Source organism: Diadema setosum, chromosome 11 (assembly GCF_964275005.1).
Source record: "Diadema setosum chromosome 11, eeDiaSeto1, whole genome shotgun sequence".
In the NCBI taxonomy this organism is placed as follows: Eukaryota; Metazoa; Echinodermata; class Echinoidea; order Diadematoida; family Diadematidae; genus Diadema; species Diadema setosum.
The window spans coordinates 32,559,369-32,583,158 of NC_092695.1; the positions used below are offsets into that span (position 1 = coordinate 32,559,369).

The 23,790-nt window shown below is 38.7% G+C and overlaps 1 protein-coding gene across 1 annotated transcript in view; it reads right to left on the reverse strand.

Annotated features, from left to right (window-relative positions):
* The window catches only part of LOC140234791 (probable phosphorylase b kinase regulatory subunit alpha), a 62,446-nt gene that overhangs the window by 26,135 nt on the left and 12,521 nt on the right, over positions 1-23,790 (reverse strand). The window contains exons 12-21 of the mRNA XM_072314827.1: positions 23,435-23,579; positions 22,255-22,410; positions 20,783-21,037; positions 15,974-16,237; positions 6,768-6,943; positions 5,931-6,040; positions 5,015-5,093; positions 4,211-4,447; positions 2,824-2,953; positions 2,294-2,392 (exon numbers count right to left, since the gene is read on the reverse strand). Of these exons, the coding sequence (XP_072170928.1) occupies positions 2,294-2,392; positions 2,824-2,953; positions 4,211-4,447; positions 5,015-5,093; positions 5,931-6,040; positions 6,768-6,943; positions 15,974-16,237; positions 20,783-21,037; positions 22,255-22,410; positions 23,435-23,579 (1,651 nt within the window). The remainder of the gene's footprint in view (positions 1-2,293; positions 2,393-2,823; positions 2,954-4,210; positions 4,448-5,014; positions 5,094-5,930; positions 6,041-6,767; positions 6,944-15,973; positions 16,238-20,782; positions 21,038-22,254; positions 22,411-23,434; positions 23,580-23,790) is intronic.

Below are 23,790 nucleotides of genomic sequence, written 5' to 3' on the forward strand. Positions count from 1 at the left end.
ACATGATTTTAATGAAACCAGGCACCATGCCACAGTATATATAGCTATCAGCAACAAATATACTAAAATACCTCACCATGCACACTCTACAGAAGGGTATATTGACGTAAGATATCAGTAATGACAGGCAGTAGAGAAAATGTCACAAGCTACAATTCAGTAACACCCATTATTTGTCCTAAACAGCAAACCATGAAGTGAAGATGTATTATGACTAGGGGTTTTCCCTTTTAGTAATTTTTTATATCCATGATAGAAAGGAAACATCTATGTGTGAAATGTGCTTGTTCAGCACTTTTCACTCAGTATGGACTTTCACACAAACAAGTGAAGCACTCCACCCTAGGCCCATCTTCGAAAACACTTAACGTTTTGAATATACCAACACACGTTCTTTGATAGAAGTCTATGGTTGATTTAGTCAAGGAATGTGAAAGTGCATTAAATTTATAATCAAAATAATAAATAGAATGTCAGTTTTTGCAAGATTAATTTTTCTCAGTGGGACAATTTAACTTCACTTGTCTCTATTTTTTACTAGGATATTCATATATGTGACCGTGCATCACAAAACAAACAAAAAGTCACACCCATTGATTTTACGTGAGGACTCAAAAAGGTCAAATGGGTCAACAGAGTCAATCTTGAGTTTTTCATATTTTCTGAAAGAGCTATCCTTCTTCTACACTATTCTTTAGTTTGGGATCATAACATTAATGGGAAAGTGTGTTTTCAGCAGATTTTCTACAACCCTTTTTTTGAGAGAGAGTAGAATGATCAGGTATGTCTTAGAGGCCCCTTTTCACTTCTTAAAATCCTTTGCACACTCTTTACTTTCAAGTGTAACAACTTGTGAAAGGATAAAGCTACTGCTTTGAAAGTTGGCATTAATCATGAACATAACGTGCTGATAGAACATACTATATTTCAGCTTAATCTGATAATCTCTTCATTGTTATTGCTCCGCAGATTTACATCCTGTGTTTTGTCCCTTTCACCGCACAGCTAGCATGGCTTGGTAAGGATTAAGCGCTTGAATAGACCCTGTACTTCAGAGCCTCTCTTCTCAGTTCCCACTTTTCTAGAGTGTGTGCTTTCTTTCCAGTATTTAGATTTAGGTTAGGGGAGTCCATTTTAATTGAGTTATATATCATTCTAAAGCTTACAGTCTGCTCTTTCAGAATCTGTCCCTGACTAAAAATCCATTTCTGGTGACTTTTTGTTGGTTTTGCGGTGCAGGGTCACATATACTTTCTGAAGTCAAGTACATACATCGTATATCGATGTGTTCTACATCTCCACTTCCCTCTAAAAGCACAGAGTTTCAAGTATCCTCTCAAGATCAAAAGATTGGTTGAAGACACATCAGGCGCAGTCACACTACACAAAACTATGTGCAGTTTCACTACCAGGCATTTTGCTTTGCGCAGTTTGAGCAGCGTGACCGCAAACTTCTCAAGAAGTTACCAGCGAAACTTCCTGCATGCACTTGGGAAGCTTCTCACTTCTCACAATTTAACTACACAGTTTTGTGCAGTGTGACCGCGGAAACTCTTAAGACTTCTGTGACATGATAACAGAACCATTTGTTTTGTTCATGCACATGTGCATTCTATTGTAAGCTGTTAATGCATTTTCATTTTTTGATATGCAAGGAGGGCGTGCGGTTTTTGCCAATGAATAGCACGCCGGAAAGAAGCCTTAACTACTGGTAGTGTTGTATCAATAAATCTACGCATAGTTTTGTTCAGTGCGACCGCATGCTCAAACTCCTGGGAGTATCAGGAAGCAACATACAAATATGCGTAGTTTCATTGCCAGGTTATTTTGCTTTGCGTAGTTTGGGCAACGTAACCACATGCTTTTTAAGAAGTTTCCAGCGAAACTTTCTGCATGCACTCGGGAAGTTTCTCACGAAACTATATATAGTTTTGTGCAGTATGACCGCTGAACCTTTGAGAACGTCTGTGACATGATAATAGATACATTCATGTTGTTAACGCAATAGTGCATCAGACTGGATGCTGATGCGCATTTTCATTTTCGTAATATTCAAGGAGGGCATGCGGTTTTTGCCCATGAATAGCATGCGTGTTAGAAGCCTTTAACAACTGGCAGTTTTGTATCACTAAAACTATGTGCGGTTTTGTTTGTGGTGTGACTGCATGCTCAAACTTATGGGAGTTATCAGGGAGCATGCTATGCATAGTTTTGTGTAGTGTGACCACAGCTAGCATGACATACACCTGAACGAGAGTCAGAGTTGGAAGGGGGGGGGGGGCGGTTGACTTGCCTGCATTGACCATGAACTCCCTGCTGCTGAGAATGTGATGGAGAAGATCTTTGATCTCAAACGGACTCAGTGTCACCAGCTGCTCGTATGCATCATCCACTAGAAGGATGTATTCAGGAAGTAAATAAAATGTCACAATTTTGATTCAGAATACCTGAAAGTGTGAAATGACTGAACACTTTGTACGTCTACATGACTTTTTTTTGTATGTAATTTCTTTAACCAAAAAAGAAAGGCAACTTGAAATGATTAACACAAGTACATCTGCATTGTATGTTTTGTCTGTAATGTCTTCAGTTGAGTTAAGCTATCAAAAGTAGAGAGGCCATAGAGCATTGTTGCACCTGCCTTTCATAACCCACAATTGATAAGAATCACGAAGATGGAAAAATAAACAGAACTGGACAGAAATTCAGAAACACACAGACACATAAACCCTTTATCATACAGAGAACAAAACAAACATATGAACAGAATATCAAATTGCTGTGCACACACAAATAAACAGTCAACACAAAAATGAGACTTACCCTCACACTCTATGGCTCTCGCGAGTTCCGAGGTCATGACCTGGATGATCAGCCCCACCCTCAGTCTCAGCATCTCAGTGAAGAGGTTTGGCTCAGTGCAGATGAACATCGACAAGTAGATGAGAAGTTCCTAGGGTTAAACATATCAGAAAAAGGAAAATATGCAATGCACATACTGTTAGAACTCCATTGTCAGTATCTAAACACACCAATAAAGGTTGGGAGGGCATTTGCTTTCTGAAATGCATGGGTGTTTAACAATGCATAAGCTAACACAGAGTGTGATTAAACAAATATCTCTTGCATTTTTCACTCGATTCAGACTGTGTGTCATAAGCTGTCAACTGATGGCATATGACGGAGTGATATTGCTGCATGCTCGCTTGTTTCAACATGAAGAGACAAATGCATACATGTCGGGCTAATTTGAGGGAAGCAAGTAAGTCAAGAGAGGGGAGAATTAGGTTAGAATTACAGAATTCCTCTTACATTTCTGGAAAATGAATAATAAGCAACATCTCCCATTATCATTAAAAATAATTGCATTCCTTTTGATACATCAGCTCTCAAAGTAACTGACGATGTTGTGCTTTTCTGCTATCATCAGTAGGATTTGATGATATCGATGAATTTCAATATGCAATACAATCAGGTCTATACTGATGTACCTGCTCTTGATATAGACTGGTTGGTAACAAGAAATTGATTGTATGTTTATAAATTGTCAGTTCATAGAGAAAATCAAATATGACATTTGTTAAAAGTTATTGTAATGCCAAATGAATTCTAACAACATGGTTTTGTCAACACAAGCTGAATTTGCAAATGAGCAGAGGCCTTCATATTTCAAGTGGAACAATGCCGGTGATTCTATAAAACTGGGGGGTATCATTAAAGGCCCAGTTACCGTAGCATGGGGATTCTTGGTTAGACTGAATGAATCAATCTTTATTTGCTGCCCACCAGGGTACATTTGAAAACTATGAATAGCGTCCTCCAGCAAATGTGTGCTTCGAAGCATACGCTCATCAGAAACAGCTGACTCCAGAGGAGATTCCTTGGCTGTGTTCAGGGGCAGATCCTGGAATTCCATAACGGGGAGGCGCCTTTACAAAATTATAAAGGGGGCTCATGCACCCTCCCATTTTTTCTTTTTATTTCTTCTGTTCTAACAAAATTAAAAAGGGGGTGCATGCCCGGTGCACCTCCCTCTGGATCTGCCACTGGTGAATGTACTTTAATAAATAGAGATCAGGGATAAAGCTGTACGGGCTTGGCTGTGGGGATTCTCAAAATCAGGCCAGCTGGGCCAACCTTCCCACTCCATGGTATCCCAATGCTACTGAGTCTTTATAGCACATCAGAGATGCTGGACGATCTCCCTTACTTGAGTCAGGACGGCCGAGCTGCGATCCTCCCCGCAGGCCTTGTAGATGACCGCCTCCAGCTCCTCCGGCGGGAGGGGCGCGGTGATGATGACCTCCCGTGGCTCCGGAGGAAGGCCGACGGACACCTGTTTCTGCCGCACCAGGAGGTCCGTGACGGCCTTGGCCAGGTGCTCCACCCTCTTCCGCAAGATGCCTGCCGTGTGTCGCACCAGGGACCAAGTCTTGTGGTGGGCGCTCTGCCAAGAGGAATTGATGGAGTGAAGTATACTCAGTATTCACTACGGTTGCATTTTGATTTATTGCTGCTCTTTTTGTTTTTGTTCTGCTTGCTTGCACAGGGGAACCCCATTATAACACGGACCCACAAATCATGACAATTATATGTACCATGTTATATTAAGTTTCTCACTGTATCAGGATTAAAACAAAACACAGAAACATATAGAGAGTTGGAACCTGCAAAAGCATCTTGTTGCAAGAGGGTCTTCTTACTATATCAGACCTCTCTACAAGGTTACACTGTAGTGATACTGTATGCTGCATTGGCACGGCACTGCTTGAAGATTGGGACTTGTCATTCACTAGACGGGTCTAGGACAATTACCCCCTGGACAATTACCCCGGACCCTTCCCCTGACCCCAACCCTAATCCTGGACCTAATCCTAACCCTAACCCAAACTCTAACCCTAAACTGAACCCTAAACCCTAACCCTGATTTTTACATTAACCTTATCACGAAGCAATATTCATATATTAGGGGGGGGGGGGGTAATTGCCCTGATACACACTAATTCCAGCTTACCTTGTAGTAGAGTTCTTCCATGAGTGTTTTGACGGTCACACCTGGCTTGCCGTTCATCCTCGTGTCCCAGTCCATACCCCTAGACAAATTATGAAGAATATGATGATTTATGAGGGCTATTTTTCTATCATAGACACACAGCATAAAAATATATATATTTTTTTAAAACAAATTCTTTTTGCTCTCCTGAATACTCATGATTTTCTAGATATTGTTGGTTACCCCCTGCTTGTTTGTATGATACGGGAAATATCTATGGTCTGGTGCCGAATGTCACGAGGATGAACCTTTTCCCTTTTTACGAACAAGTAGGTGGCATCTTATGGTGCAATCTCATTGAGATATTTTCTATGAAAATCTCCAATTCATATTTCAGAAACATTGGTCTACCACCACTTGTGCCTTCTTGTCTTTATTAAAGTTGAAACTAAACTGCTGCAGTACGCAGTGATGCTAGCTAGTAGTAAATTGTAACAGTTTAAGAGTGCAGGTGTGATGCACACAAATAAACAACATGGTCAATGCGAAGTATGAAATACAATGGGGGGCAATGACCTCATTCATGTTATACGAGATATATTGCATGGTAGATTGACCAATCAGGTTACAGAATTCACAACCACTACGAGATAAGGGACGATATGCTGGTGGAAAACTCTTTTACAATATTATGGGTAAGCAGATATTCATCTACAATATTGTAAGAGCAGGCTGCTGTATCTATTCTTCCCTGAATGTACACTTCCGTTCAATCTCTTATTCAAAATATCTGGAGAGCAGAGCCAAGACAACGTGTTCACTTCCACGCCTATCGTGCAAGGCACAGCAGTGTTGCACAGATATTTGTATAACTCTTATATGGTTTTGTCTTGTTTTCACCAGACTCACTGTCCCCAAGTGCCCTGGCCGAACTCACTTTGTCTCAAAGAGGTAGTGGACGATGTCTGCCTGTTCGTCCAGTGCGTCCGAGTCCTGAAGTTGCAGCACCAGATCAGCTGCCCCGTGGCCACGGTAAATCTCCTCCAGCTGTATTATGTATGAACCAAAGAGATAATAGGGAGCTTTTGATTTGGGGGGCAGACGTTTGAGACGAAGAGTGCGTTGGACGTTCTCCTCTCTCCCTGCGTCGTGCTGAAAAGTAGCTTTAGATTACCTTTAGACTGCGCACACTAGCTAGGACGCAACCTATAAAAAATAAAATGGCACCCCCATATGATCGGTGCATGAAGTAGCTCTCTACGTCGTTAATTGAGCGGACGTAAAAATAGCCCAGAAAGCGTAGTGAAAAGCTCAGACGACACGAGCTATAAATTTGATCGACTTGATGCGCATTTCGGCGTATGCTCAGAACATGTTTTTTTTTTTTTCCTCTGAACGTCCCCGTCACGAAAATCTAAAGCTCCCCAATGTTGGAATCTCCTGCCTTGTATAAATTCATTCAATCTATTGCAGAATCACACAGCTGTCAGACAGGATATCAAATGCTCTGAAGTTCTTGGCTACTTTTCACACTGATTTTGCACCAACGTTGTCAAAGAGAAAGTACACACAAGGATGCTCAGCTGGACACCGCAGACACCGAACCAGAGCTACGTATTTGATTGCATGGCAGACTGACTCCTGACTGAGCCACATCACTATCACGAGCACTTAACAAGAAGCCTCCTCTAACTAACTTTTCATGCACTATTTATCAATCATGAGACTGTTGGGTGCTAGTTTTTTGTTGTTTTTTTTTTTCACAATCATTTACCTCTTTATACTCATACCACGATGGTATTCTCTTCATGGGTGAACCAACAGAGCTGTCTGAATCCGGCCTCAGGTGAAACTTGCCCGGTGATGAAGAGATGGGGATTCCCCTGCCAGCAGCGTAGGGAATTCCCCTTGAATCATCTTCATCCTCATCTTTGCCATCATCCTCATCATCTACACCAGGAGAATTTGTTATACTCGAATGTAAGTGAAGATGACATAGATATGGATCTCAGATTTGCATGGCTGAGAAAAATGTCTCAGAAAGTCCTAGCATCACAGAAAGTTAAAATGCCCATTTAGTCTACTATGAATTATCAAACAGGTTTAATGTAAAGCAAATGCTGCTACATTTAAATGCTTCTTGGTATCAGTTTTGCTACTTGGGTAATAGTCACGCATTAGACATGGCATATATACAATGTATTTCTGAAAAGAATTATTTGTGGAACGATGGTATTTGCCACATTTTGTCCTCAGTTACACCGTAAGGACTCTAATTCATGCACAAAATATATACCAAATGAAAATTCAATGGAAATATGAAGTGAAAAAACAATGGGCAGGTATTGTCTGAAGAAAAGATTTTTTGTGTATAACATTAATCTCTGTTGCAGAATGCAATGGAGTGTGTTATACCTTGACTTCCTTTTCTTCACCTATCACTCTTTTTTTGGGGGGGAGGGGGGTGTCTGTAGTTAATAAAGAGTGCTTTGAACTCTAAATGCTTGTGTTCTAAAATTTCCTTTTTATTGAAAAACAGAGGGAATATGATGCAATTAGTACATGAAGGCCATGGAGCATGATTTATGAGACAAATGACTGTATACGCCATATATTCTGTGAGGTTTTACTTTTCACAAATTTTGTGATTCTGGTGCTACTCAAGAATTTAAAAACACACGAAAATATCAACTTGATCCCAACATGAATGTGATGCGCACGCATGCATGTACATTTCTCTATCAAAAATACTGTACTCCACTATCGCAAATTTAATCACTCATGAAATTTGCTGGGAAGTCCCGATTCGCAAAAAAAAAATAGATTCGCTAAATATATGACGTATACAGTATTTCATCACATCTCTGCGACAGAAGTGGGAAAGAACAATGCAAATTCAAATGATTCAAACAGAAATATCAGGTTAGCCAACTCCAGGGCAGATGCTGGCTGGCAAGTGTGAATGTACCTGGTGAATGAGATGCTGTATATTCAGCAGAAATGTTAGTAAATCACAGTCCAGTGGAATGTGAAGAGTGTATAGTGACAGGCTAAGATCTTGCCAGCACACATGCACAAACACACACATTTTCTGTGGTCTTCTTTTTTTCTTTTTTTTTCTTTCAGAAAGAAGACATCGCATATTAAAGGTGCGTAGTCCCGGTAGTGTAGAGGGCGCTGTTGATGATACTGCCGATCACCGTTAGCATTGATACGAAGATTACCAAAGTTGAGCTGTCACCAAGAGTAGAGTGCGTAGGTGTTGCTACGGACTGTAAGTAACATTGCCTTCGTTGTCTTCTCTGCGCATCACGCAGTCTGTAGTAATGCCAGGGTGCGTACATACATGCTTCTTATTATGACTTCACAAAAGAAGTTTGCTAAAGCTGTCATCCCTCTCAGCCAAATCATGAGCCGAACTGTGATCGGACTTCTTCGGTCTCGGGAAAGTGGGCCAAAGTGTAAGCGCTAAAGAGGAATCGATAGCACAGGTCTCTATGGGAAACTTGCGCCGTGCGCCCGCATACGCATTTGACTAAACCACCGGGACCATGTACCTTTAAGCTCTGGTGGTGCCACCACACGCATTTCAAGTTCAAATAAAAATGAGAAACGTGTGTCCACGTGTCCACGAAAATGACTGAGGGTGAGCTTCTGTTAAAAAAGAAAAAAAAAAGGAGAAAGAAGCAGAGTACCAGTATAACCTGGTTCAGTGGTGAGATTGCCAGGCTCTTTGATATCCAGTGATTCATTGCTTGCACAGGCAAACTTTGCACTGTTACATGTGCAAATAATGTGATACCGGGCACGCATACAGCCCAGCGTTTCATGTGGTAAACCTGTATTTGCAGTTGAGTCTCATGTAGCTTCCATGGGACCACTGCAATCACTTTCTTTTTTTCTTTTCTTTTTTTTGAATGGCAAAAAAAAAAAATGAAAGCTTGAGGTGGGATTATTCAATGGGAAATCACTCTGCTCATAAATTACAATGAAATAAATATGCGGGTATGGTACAAAACAAATGCAGCACAACTTTTTCACAAATAACAAATCACAGCACATCCCATGCACTTGATCTGGAAATAAAAATAGGGAAATGTCAGGATCAGCTATTTAAGTGATACAGAAAGATAAAAACAACTTGTGAGATGAGCACAAAACATCACTAAGTTTAAGAGTGACACAAGGCACATTGCATTCAAAATGACAACTTCCATATGCAGAAGAAAAAAACAATAGACCAACTATCAAATCAACTTGACTACAGACTTTTTTAGAATGGAATATTGAGCATGCAAAAGCACAACTCATACATTAACAATGAAAAGAAAAAATGTGACTTCCACATATGTAACAACAGTAAATGACAAGGACAAATAAATGACAATAGTTTCAAAGCATTGGAAGAGGAAGGAATTCATGATAGTGGATATAAGAGGGAGAAATGCACCAAGAGATGGTTAAAAAAACAAACCAAAAAAAAAAAACTTCTATTCCTAAACAGAAGTTTTTAAAATACTCCTTCCAGACTGATATCAATGTAGGAAACAGAAATCTGTTGACAACCCAAATCAAGGCCTACATTTAACCCGCTGGAGACAAGTCCAGAGTATGCTCGGGCAGATGTCTATGGGAAATGTGTGTTGTAGCAAAATCAGGCTGTCCTAAATGGGTTAATAAGTACTCACATTACCATTCTAGTTTAAAGGACAAGTTCACCTTCATAAACATAAGGATTGAGAGAATGTAGCAATATTAGTACAACACATCAGTGAAAGTTTGAGGAAAATTGGACAATCGATGCAAAAGTTATGAATTTTAAAAATTTTTGTGTTGGAACCGCTGGATGAGGAGACTACTAAGGCTCATGATGTCATATGAGTCCAACAGTATAAAGAAAATGTAAAGAAAATTCAACATATATTCATTTTTTTCGCATAATAAAAGAGCACTTGACTTGCCTCTTTCTAAAGGCAATGGGAAAAATATTACCCATAACAGATGTCAGTAATGAGTCAAGGGAATGTGTACTTTTTTCAAAAAATGAAATTTTGTGAAATTCTCTTTATATTTTCCTTGTATTGTTGTATGCATGTGACATCATACACTGCAGTAGTCTTCTCATCCAGCGGTGACTGCGCAAAAACTTTAAAAATTCATAACTTTTGAACGGATTGTCCGATTTTCCTCAAACTTTCAATGATGTGTTCTTCTAATATTGCTACATTCTCTCAATCCTTGTGTTAATGAAGGTGAACTTGTCCTTTAATACTCTATGAAGAACTTGGCATACATTACACCTACAAGTCACAGCAGAGTAATCTTTGTGTGTGTGTGTGTGTGTGTGTGCAATATTTCAACCCAGAAAAGCTCCTGGAAACTCTCACTCCACAGTAAAACTTTGAATATAATTCCCCTTATTTAGATCATTAGGTGCCACTTCATCAAAACTTGGCATTATAATCTCCAGTTATTTATCTATTACTATATTCAACAGTTATTTATCTCATCATTTACACTATCAATCACAACTTCCACATTCTTTGATTTTTTTTTTACAAGGTTCAACTTATAGTCACATGAAAACTTACACATCACTCTAAGAACTTTATTTTTACTGAGATGGTGAGCTATAATGAAAAAAGCTTGACACATACATTGTAACTCTATTCTATTAACCACAAAGGCTAAAACATTTTCTTTTCTTTTGCACTACATCTAGACATACTAAAGGAGAAAATGTCTGAGACATTTTGGCACTGTATAATTTTTTTTTTCTACAGACATAAACATAGCATCACGTACCATTGCCACAGCTTTCCATTACATCACGGGATGTAGCTTTAAAAAAGAAATCCACTCCAAAATTGTATCAAAACAAGGCAAGTGGCAAAATGTGTCTCGGCCATTCGCGTAGAGAAATGAATGTTTTTTCTAAATCAGAGAAGTTCATTGACCCCACCTATGACTTTTGACCTTGTGGTGACCTTCAAATCCCCAAGGGACATTTACCAGCCAATTTTGGTCACAAACGGACATAGGGATCAAAAGTTACGAGCCATTTACATCAAAATGCGCCGTAAAAACTTAACATTAGGCAGTAAAAGTTTGTTGACCCGTCTGTGACCTTTGACCTTGTGATGACCTTCACCTCCCCAAGGCACATCTACTATTTAAGTTTGGTCACAATCGGACGTAGGGATCAAAAGTTATGAGCCATAATCGAAACGTGCTGTAAAAACTTAGCATTGGGCCCTAATACTGTAAAACGAGGAATGTTCGCGTGCATTTTAATTTCGTGAATTTCGCAAGCCAAGATTCACAAAATTAAAATGCACACGAAAGTCCTTGTCTACACTATATGCATTGAATACCAGTGGCAGTTCGCAAAAATATCATGCCGCAAAAAAGCCCGTCGGCTCCAATTCGCGAAAAATTCATGCCGCGAATATATGTTTTGCAATAGTTCGTTGACCACTGTGACCTTTGACCTTGTGATGATCTTCAACTTTTCAAGGGAAAACTACCATCCAAGTTTGGTTGCAAACAGACATAGGGATCAAAAGTTATGAGCCATAATCGAAACACGCCATAAAAACTTAACATTGGGCCCTATAAGTTTGTTGACCCCTGTCTGTGACCTTTGACCTCGTGGTGACTTTCAAATCCCCAAGGGACATCTACCATCCAAGTTTGGTCACAAACGGACATATACATCAAAAGGTATGAGCCATAATGGAAACGCGCCGTAAAAACTTACCATTACCGCCATTGGGCCCTAAAGTTCATTGAACCCTGCCTGTGACCTTTGACCTTGAGGTGACCTTCATGTTCGGTAAATTGTGTAACTTTGTATAACCACTCTTCCCTCCAAGTTTGATTGAAATTAAAGTCCTCAGTAGAGAGATATTCAAGTTTTGTAGCGTTACGGACAGACGGTGTAAAAATGATCAAATAGGATGAGAAATAGGGAAGTTATGACATTTTTGAATTTCAAAAACTTTGGAAAAACATTTCTTGACCAGTCGTTATGAATATTCAAATCAGCAAAGTTGATGATGTAATGCTCTCACAATTTAAAAATGATCAAATAGGATGAGAAATAGGGAAGTTATGACATTTTTGAATTTCAAAAACTTTGGAAAAACATTTCTTGACCAGTCTATATGAATATTCAAATCAGCAAAGTTGATGATGTAATGCTCTCACAATTTCTTACTCATTTTGTAAACAAAGATGACAAAAATCTCATATTTCAGCTGTGTAAATTTAAAACTTGCCTTAAAACCACCCAAAATAAAAAAAGAACAAATGTTAACTCTGATATATTTTGTGTGGGAATATGCTTTACTTGTATTAGCTAAAAAATAAAAAAATAAAAAAAATAAAAATAAAAATAAAAAAAAATTCTGAATTTCATGCATAACGTACAATGAAAAATGGTGAGGGCATGACATCATCAACAAGCTCATTTAAATATTAATATGGACTGGTCAAGGAATGTTTTCTTAGGAAATGTGAAATTTCAAAACGTCATATCCTCCTTATTTCTCATTCGATTTTTTGTCATCTTTGCTATGTTCTGGAGGGCATTTTTTTCCTCTCTCTTTTACAGTTTATTTTTTTTTAAGGGGGTGGGGTGGATTTCCTCTTTAATAATTTCTGAACATGCATCACGAAACTCACAGAAAATCACAGGAGTTCATATCATGTCAGGTCCCAAAATGACATCCTGGGCTAGCTTGGTTGATTTGGGGTTTAAGATGTTTGCTGATAATATACAGAATCACCCTTTCTCTTCTTGAATACAAGGTATGAAACATGCATTCAGTATGAGGAGTGACTGAAACAGTTCTTGTAGGCCCACGTTGCCAAACATTTGCTTGAAAAATCGTTGCACAAGAAGAGGATAGGACAAGAAGCTGAAGTAGGCGAAAAATATTAAGTGGAATTGACAATATGAGTTAGTTTCTCACAGCACATTGGGAAACAGAGAGATGTAAAATACTATACAAATCATATTCTACTTAAGACCATTGACACATACTGGTTTAGTGAATAAAAGACAAGTTATATAGACAGCCCTTACATAAAGCCCTACCTACAATAGTACACAGGAAGAACACAAACACGATTTGACAAAATTTTACTGCAGATTGAATATCACACAAAAAAGAAAAGTGTATAAAGGCGCCCACTGCAGCAGCATGTCTAATGCTTAGCAAGTGGTCAAAACAGAGCAAATTGCAGTGAAAATAGCTGCTATTGAATCCTAAAAGTTACAGATCTCGAATGTATGGCTTCTATCTATTTTTATCTTTTTTTTATAGACATATGTGTATCTCTACAGAAAATTGTAAGGAAAATCTCTACAGAAAGAGACTTTAAAACTGTGGACATTATTCATATAATCTACACACAATGTTAGGTGAGATCCTCATCCATTATTTACTGCTCATCATTACTACATGAGCAGCCTTTCAGATAAAGTATCGTTAAGTTAATTTAAGTAATCAGCATGTAGTGTTATCAGATACATGCAGTCTAAAATATGGCATATTTATCAAAGGAAAAAAAAAAAGACAGCAAATAAATGTTTGTATCTATTTCTATCTTCTTGACCACTCTGAATCATGAACAATGAAAACTTATAGAATGTTTAGCTTCTGCATCACACACTATCAAATCTCTTTAAACTTAATCTGAAACTGAATGCATCTAAATTTTAAAATAAAATCCTCTGAGTTGATGACTTCATAAAGCAGAGAATAATAATTAAAAAAAATAAAATAAAAGCAATCAAAAACACTACTGTTGACCACATCCATTTTCCTGACACGGTCACATGGGCAAGTGGATAAAATCTGGCTGCCTGAATTAAACAGTTTCCAGATAACAACAAGAAGAAACAAAAATAAGGCCAAGAACAGCATACTGCTCAATCTGCATCTATCATTAGCTCTTGCTGCCACAATAAAAACTATCAACACTCTATTTCCTTTGCAAACTTTATTGTAATTGCATGTGCATTTTTTTACAGCATGAATTTCTGCAGTTGACTTGCCCTACGATTAAAAACAGATTGCCCCAATCCAGCTCACAAGTGAAATTAAAGCGTCCTAACATCTTTCCTGGGGTGATAGAGTTTGAAGAGGAGAAGAGTCAGATCAGCTGTATTATACTGCAACGTCTACTAGCTACAGCTCATTTGACAGAAAAATCACAGGACACGAGAAAGCACTATTAATTGCTATTACAAATGTGCTACCGAAGAATACAGGGGTACCAGCGGGTATTATTAGTAATGACTCTCAAAGACTTTGCTGACAGAAGCAATTTATATTTACCTGTTACAGGAAGTCAGCGTGAAGTGTGTTTCACCATAAGAAAGGGGCCAACATTAGACAATCATATGGTTAGACCAAGAGCCAATATTGGATAAAAACATCTTGATTAGAGCACGGCAAAGCACCTGTCTTGTTACAAATTTCGAAGTGAAGCCAAAGAAACATCTTGCAAAAATATGACCAAATAGTGAGCAAGGGGTATTATATTCAAAATTGAAAACAACTCTATCAAGCCATACTAAACAACTCTTCAATAGTGTCTAGATGCATGACTAAATTCCCACTTTGGACATTCTTATGAGTTTACTTCACTGAAAATCAACTAATGGAACTGAGTTTGGCGCTACAAAGAGTAACAAAAACTGCACAAGGCTTTATAAGGGGCCAACTGTCCAAACCAGGCCCCCCCCCAAAAAAAAAAAAAAAAAAAATTAATGAAGTTAATAGTTCTATCGTACAAAGGACCTGATCAGAGAGTCTAAAATACCCTGTATTCTATTGTACTGAAATGTCTGTTGTAATGGTGATGGTCAATATATAACAAAAACAACAGAAACCATGGAGTGAACTAGTAATACTAAAAGTTGTTGGCAATAACCAACAGGCTCTCCGCTATTGTCTCATGCATGTTTGTCAGTGCCTACCGTTCCCGCTAACATGGATGGCTCTATCTAAAAACCTCGGATGACTAAATAAATAAGTGATGGTATGTCATGATGGGACTGAAATACCAGCTGCTGGTGGTGAAGAGTTTGTGACAGTCTGTGTGATTGCAGAACATGCACGTCTGGAAGGGTGAGCATGTCAAATGCAAGTCTCAGGAAAAGGCCATATTAATCACCAATCTAGGTCCAAGTGTTCTTCTTTTTTCTTTACAATAGCATGTAAAGTACATGCATTTGAGGGGGGGGGGGAAATTGAAGAAGTTTTGCTTACCATGTGCATATACATATATCTGACAAGCATGAGCATGCTATCTTAAAATTTGATGAACTGATTATAAGTTTCCATGCACATTGCTCAAAATGTATGCTTGAAGAATGACATTTTCCAGTCCAAACAAACTTTTACTTTAAGAAGTGGATACCTCAAAGCTTACTATTAAAGGCAAATCCCCCGTTTATAATGAAATGTTCTACATGTTAATAGTAGGATCGGTGTTTAACGGCGACAAGCACTAGCATCAAAGAGATGTAACTGCTATATAGACCAGCAAAATTATTTTCTGCAACTTTCATCCATGTTTTCAATGCAATCGGAATGAGTTTTGGCATGATACCTATTCACACAGCAACCCCCATAACGGCATGTCAGTTACCAAAGACAAAACTAGGTATTAAAGTCAAATCCATCTATCCCTTCACATGATCCAAAACAATAAGAATGATAAAATGAAAATAAAAAAGAACCAAGTAACTAACAAATCAATCAAACAATGCACAGGTACTCTACAGGGCTCATACATGTGCTTGACTCAATAAAACCAGGAAATAACCCATGAGGCATGATGCAAAGACTGGAGTCCAAACATGTCGAGTCACTGATGAGCAAACAGCAGGCAAAACAGTTCAAGGGAATTTGTATTATTAGGAGGGTCAATTTGGGGGGGGGGGGATTTTTTTTTTTTTCATACCGCTGCTGCTCATGTAATGGCGCTCTTGTGCCAACTTGGGGGAGGGAGAGCCAAACGCCTCGTCAGGGTCTTCCTCGATCACGTTACCTTCGAGGGCGTTCTGCCGGGGGATCCTCACGGGGGCGGATCTACCCCGCTGGCCGCCGCCCAGGGGGTCTTGGAGAAAGCGCTGGTGGTGGGTGGGGGACTCCACGTGTCGTATGGAGGGCATGTTAAAGTGAATGGAGGCCTTGCGCTTCAGCAGGTGCATCTGAGGCCGAGTGTCTTCCACGGCACGGGCGGGGACGGAGTGGGGAGACGATGAATTGGGAGAGGAGGACAAGCAATGGACGAAAAGGAAAAGAGGAAAATGGATGGCAAGTAGGGAAAGGACAGAGGAGTAGCAGTAGAGGATGTGGATGATTGAAGAATATCAAGAGCAGTACATTTATGTAACGTAAGAGACACAATGAATATCAGAGGAAGTGCTGACGGACAAACTTTACACTGCATCAATAGTGATGGTGTGATGTCAGGATATACGCTGACATACTCAAGTAGAATTGGACGCGTGAGTAAATTACATACATTAGGTGTAAATCAACTAAGTGTGTGTGGAATTTATTCAAAGTATTGATAAGGTGTGGAAAAACGGAAAGTACAGTAATTGGCAACATTGTGACGGAAAGTACAGTAACTGGCAACATTGTGACGGTTGAAGGTCGTGGGGGAAATAGGAGTAGCAACAACAAAAGAAGTAAATGGAGCAACAGGAGTAGCAACTACAGCAACAGCAGATGGTAGGGAACAACCTACAACTTACAGGCTGTACATGGAAAGTTTTAGCCATATCATATAGGGCAGAAGCAGAGGATAAGTAGTAGTTGCTAAAATGCATATGGGAGTGACTAAATCACCCCCAATGATTGCAAACAAAGTAAAAATGTCTTTCAGTCACAGTAAGAAACTCTGACCAATTATAGAGTGGAAAACCAAGGCTCATACAGCCTTGCTTTCCCCAACATAATACAATACATGTATTTTCCTCTTCATTAGTCAGTACAATCAAGAGACCCGTTACATGAAATACAGAGCATTGACATGCTATTAAGGGAAGTGAAGTGTTGATGTACATTTATCATATTTGTGTGTGTGTGTGTGTTGTAGGTGTGTGTGGAAATGAAGCTTAAATAAACATTTCAAATGTCATTTAAAAACAACAACAACACACACACACAAACTCCACCTGTTCTCCATGAGAACTATTTTGACAATGTTACAAAAAAAAAAGAAAACCCAGAAGTGTATGGTTTATATACTTTTACCATCTTAATTTGTATATGCCACAAGGAATAATGCATGTAATCACTTTTTTATCTCCTATCTTGGCCACAGTTCCACAATCAATTTAGTGTACAACCATTTCCAAAAAAAATATGATTTTAAAGGCATAATTAACCATTTGCAGATGAAATGAAAACCCAGCATTAGTGCTTTAAAATTCTTCTAAAATGTGAGTTAGGGATAGAAACAACCACTGTAAAAATTTGAATCCGTATCATCGATGTTAAGTATTGTCAAATACACAAAATGTGAACAATAGTTATAATAAAAATGTTTCTAGACAAAACCGTCTTCAGTTATGGTTTATTAAGAAAAATACTGATATCTCATTATATTTTAGGCTTTAATGCGAAATTTTTTTAATGGTAGGATGCTTTGTGATACAACAGACCTACACATATGTATCAAATGTGATATCTTGATTTTTTTTTCAATTACTGCTCCCAAAGGTAAACTGGATCTTCAAGGAGATAAACCTCCCTTGACTTCACACTTATGAACAGCATCCTTGCCTTGTATTCATAAGCAAATAGGTGATCTTGTAAAAAAAAAAATAATAATAATAATAAAAAAAAACAAAAAAAAAACTCTGCTACTCCTCACCCCCAGAAACACATTTCAATCTTGAAGTTGTTATTTTCAGGCTTTGATTTTTTTTTTTTGGTAGCTTTACAATAATGAAGAGAACATTCTGCGTAATGCAAGGTGTTCTTTTTTTCTTTTTTTTCTACTTCTCCTTTCATGCCATTGTATGAATTTTTGCATTCATGGATGCACTGCAATGTTGCATGCACTTTAAAGGAAACCCAAACCCAAAGAGAAATGTGGATTGAGTGCAAGCAGCAACATTAGTAGAACACATCAGGAAAAGTTTGAGGAAAATCAGACAATCGATGCAAAAGTTATGATTTTTTTTACAGTTTTGGTGTTGAAACCACTGGATGAGGATACTACTAGAGGATATGATGTCATGTGTGGACACCAATACAAAGAAAATATAAAGGGAACTCCACAAAAATTCACATTTTTAGTATAATGAAAGAGCACTTGACTAACCTTTTCCAAAAAGCAGAGGGAATAATTGCTACCCTTAACATAATGTCAGTAAGAAGTTGATGGAATGTGTGATTTTCATGAAAAAGGAATTTTTGTGAAATTCCCTTTATATTTTCTTTATATTGTTGTCTACACATACAGCTGTACGCCATAACCTCTAGTAGTCTCCTCATCCAGCAGTGTCAACATAAAAACTTTAAAAATTCATAACTTTTGCATCGATATTCCAATTTTCCTCAAGCTTTTATTGATGTGTTTTACAGATGTCGCTGCTTTCACTCAATCCACATTTCTCTTTGGGTTTGGGTTTCCTTTAACAGAAATTTGTTCATTTGGTGATTATGAGGCAGGGATGCCAACCTTGTAAACAATACTGCAGTATTCCGAGGGCGGAAAAGGAATATATTTGGTCGAAAAAACAGTATTTCTACCTTTTCTGCAATACACATATATGGAGTTCCAGTACATAATGTAGTTCAATTTGGAAAAAAACAAACAAACAAACAAACAAACAAACATTTTTCCACAAAAACTGAAGTATATTTGGCAAAAAATAAAAGTTGGCATCTCTGATGAGGTGACTTTGCAGGCTCTAGCAACTGCTTTCTTTGCAATGAGTGCTTCAAACAAGTGAATAAAAACAAAGTGTCTTACCAGAGGAGGAAATTATAGAAAAGCCTGGCAGAGAGGCTAAGCTCCCAGGGACAAGATGACAACAAAAGACAGGTCATGACACAACAGACAAAGAAGTGAGTGCAAACATCAAAATATTGACAAATTTTACCCAAAATGCATAATTACCAAGTCAACAATCCCAATTATGTTTAGCACTCATAAACATCAATACCACATATAGTGGACTGTGATATACAAACTATCTAGAGCACACATCTTACTAAAGTGTGTGAAAATTAAGAAAAGGGCACACATGCTGCATCTTGCATTACAATCTAAGCGTGTGGGGAGCTTGAGCATGCATTTGGGGAACTACATGGAGAACAAAAAGAATAATGACTAATGGCACCATTCACAGGGAGGCGAAAGAATTCCTTAAACAGCAAGCCAAGTGTACCTCGAGGCTTCACTAATATGCTTTTGAGCTGGAGCAACATTTTTAGCTGGCTTCAAAGTCCCATTTGAAACTAAATATCATAAGTTCACATATAAATGAAGAAGCCACCATGCCACAACTACAAACAGCTGGGCAAAAAGGGTTAGATGCAACAACTGAATATCCTAAGCCATTGTGTGCCTTCCTGAACAAAATTTATAACACACTCAGACACTTCACACCTTCACATGAGGCAGTTATAACTAAAGTTGTTCATATGTTTTCATGTCTGTTAGGAAAATGTCTACATACGCAATTCTGCAGGTACTTTATACGTGTATGGCAGTTAGGTACTTGTATGGCTAAATGCTCTCTACTTTCAGCAGTAAAAGTCAATGACATTCCATTTATCTTGAGTTACAGATTAATGGGAACAGTCATCTTCTTGGTAGAAAAAAAAATGGTTTTTAGGGGTTTTTTTCAGACATAAATGATGCCACTTGGTCCAGAACACATGCGAGCTCATCATCTTACCCTTAATAAAGAACAGACAAGATTGAAATCACAGGAAGGGGAGAGGGGTAGATAGTATAGCCACACAGTGTAAAGACATGAAAAGGGGTTATATTCTCCTTTCCTTGGTTGACCCATAATAACAACAACCAACATTCATCCAGCAGATTTTTCATGCACTATTCTATGCCAGTCCATTTCAAGGCATCTACTTCTTCATAAAGTATGGAGATAATGAACACGTCGTGAATTTCTTGCTCTGAGTGACATGGAATGTAAGAAATTCAAAATCTTAAATAAACAAAATGGGAATAAAAATACTTAACTGCAGTGAAATAAAGCCTTTGGGCCTTAAAATGTGACTTCCTATGTGATCAAATTCAGACCTTATATTGACAGTATTTTAGCACACTGTCAACGGAGAGTGGTTGGGCACTCTATGAAGTCTAGAGAAAAGACAGTATCTTGAGAATGGGGGTGATTCTTCATTTTGAATGGGTCATCCTGAAAAAAAAAATACTCATGAAATATGATACTTTCAATTGTGTCAAGAGCTGAATTAAATACAACGTTTATATGCAGTCATAAATGAGAAAAAAGAAACATCCACAAAATATGTAATCACTCATTGACAAACCAGAAAACTATCTTGCAGTAAACACAAAATAAATATATGTAAACGAAGGTCTACCTACATTAAGGGAAAAAAAATCCCTTTAAGTGGATTACCTCTGGCTGTCATCAGTTTGGATCCTCATGCACGCAACATCAAATTTCATGCACATTTAAATAGCTGTAATGCCTTCTTTGGTTGTACATGTACTTGAGAGCTGAGAGTTGAAAATTCTCTAGTAAAGATATGTTACCTTGGTGTGCCGAGCTGTCCTCAATGTGGATGGAGCGAGTCCTCTGAATGCTGCCGTGAAAGGAAGAACGCCGCTTAACGCCTTGCTCCGACTTCGCCCCGGTCTGGGTGCCCCTGATGTCGATTGGCGTGGACGTCACCAGGGCCACGTCCAAGTCCTGGTCATAGTGGTGGGGCGGGTGGTGATGTACGGCACCTCGCAGGCTGGGCTCAGATACGTGGTTGGACGGTTCCAGGAACTGGGAAATCTCCAAGCCTTGTGTGTGAGTGGAAGAGGAATACAGGCATGTTCACCACTGTCGATCTCAACATCAATATCTTTACTTATACCTCTACTAGCATCTAGTAAGTATTATTACCTCATGCATACTATAAACATCAATATTTTTGCTGCACGATTGATTTTTTGCACCGAGCAGCTCAAAAGCATATTCGCCAATTCTTGTGTTCACACTGTGTGATCTACGCTCACGATTTAATAAGTTCAAAATTTGCAACGACAATCACGAAGATATTTTTGTAGGTTTAAGAATTCGTGCTAGCCAAAATTAGCATGAAATAGGCGAAAATTAATGTATCACAAATATTTCAATGTTTCCAGTATTATCATCCTTTCATAATATCAAACTGAAGTGACTTTACTTGCCCATACCACTTCTACAGTACAATGTTCTACAATTAAAGGACCACACTACACATAAAATGTTGCAAAGCCACTGAGACATGACTTCTCAATGCGAAAAAGTGCAGTGGAGTTTTATATGTTCATGTTATTTGATGACATAAATGGTATCCCGGGGTACCAAATAAAAATCAGCCATTTTGTTGAATTATTTATTTTTTTAAAAAGGTTGTACCCTGGGTGCCAAAAAGAGGAAATTATTTTGGTGCTGGAGCTAGCGCGCACTAGCCACTGCACTGCACTACACTATAGCACACGCTAGTGGTATCGCAGCTTTCATGCACGCATAGTATAACATGCAGTGGCATGGGAAGGACTATGTACACGCACACAGTGCATGCATTTTTCTCTGACTGTTCTCGAATGGACGTGAGGTGGCGCTACACAACGCGGTAATCCGGGGTACTACGGTACCCCGGGGTAACGCGTGGTGCATCATTTGCCGAATTCACATGAGACATTGAAACATAATGCTGAGAGAGACAGGAAATTGGCAGAGTGCGCATTTTTTGACATACTATTGATGCAAAGAGTTCACCTGACGAGATGAACTGGCTTTGTCCAAACATGCAAAAAGACTACTGTAAAATGAGGAATGTTCACATGCATTTTAATTTTGCAAATTTTCTCAACTGTATTCATTGAATGCCAATGGCAATTTGCGAAAATTTCATGCCGCGAAAAAGAATGTTGGCTCCAATTCGTGAAACTTTCATGCTGCGAATATATGTTTTACAGTATTGCTACAATGCGCATCTCAGCGGTCCCCATTCATCCCACCTCCAATTTACCTGGATGATGGCTCGTCTCGAGGTAGCTGAGTTTCTCCACACAAGACGTGCTGATGAGGTCCGAAAGGTTCCTCATCTGAACCTGGACCCCGTTCACATAGCCTGACTGGAACTTCTTGAAGAGGTTCAGCATGGAGGTGTGCAGCTCATCCTCCTCTGGCCATTCCAACAATTATGATTAGAAAAATGGTAAATCAGAATGATCCCCTCCAGACAGCAATAAAAGTTAAAGTCATCATTATCCGCAAGTGTGGGTTTCATTTAGAAGAAACAGGTGCAATATTTTATGTTGTAGATGTATTTTTTCGTTATTGGGTGTCAAGATTTCTGTGTTATTTATATAATGAAGGAATGAAATTAGTGTTTTTTCTCATCTTTTGTGTTTCATTTTGAAATGTGTGCTCTATATATGTGTAATTATGTATGCCACTTGATTCATGAAGAGTTACCATTTTATGGACAATGAGTAAATGAAATGAAATAAAACGAAGGCTCCAAATGCTTTTACATGCATAAAAGACTACACTGCTTGATTTGAAGTGTGAAACATACACCTGTGACAATGAGTGATTTGAGTTGCATCCTATTCCCGACAGGAAAACCAGAGGCTGTAAAGCTATTGATCATGAACACAGTTAAATACAGAGCATAACAGTTTACACACCTACAGAAACACACAACGGCACAAACAAGACAAAAACACAAGCACAATCACACACACCCAAACTCTCTCGTTCTCCAACCTACAGAATTCTCAGTGTCGCCAACGCGCAAAAAAAAAAAAAAAAAAAAAAAAAAACTACTTTGAGGCTTCAATGTACTGGTCACATGATGGAGAGGGATGAGATCTTAAAAAAAAAACAAAAAAAACAAAACAAAAACAAAAAAAAACAAAAAAAAACAAAAAAAAAAACCACCTGGATAGAGACGGAATATATGCAGCCAAAACCGGATGCAAATTTGTCCCCTAAGCTATCCTATAATGCATTTAAAGTGATGCTCGCTGCACAGCACCCAGGCACTGGCGATACCGAGAATTATATACCTTGATATGTCAACAATAATGTATGTAGTTTATGAACACATGTTTGAACCCAACAACACCGACACTGACGCATGACAATCTTCCAGTGTTGCAAGCAACATGACACACTCTACTAAAACTGTTGGGACTACTTACCCATCATGCTTGGCCTGACTTCGATGCAGATGGTGGGTCGGCCAAGCTCCCGCCAGTTGTACCTCAGGTAGGAGACGTCATTCATGGAGATGCTGGCCAAGAGGCTGTTGTCCAGGGCAAGGTAGAACTGGTGGTGGTCCATAAACTAGAGGGTCAGCAGACAAAGGTGAAACAGGTCAGCTCAACAAGTGGTCAAATACTGGTGATAATCACTGGTTTTAAGCCTGAATACACATCCTTACATTTTTATTAACACAATGATGCACATTTAGTTTTGTGACTGGTATCTTGCAAAGAAAAAATAAGGGGAAACTAGAAATGTCGCTTTGGCGACTGGTATGCCTCCGCCATAATGC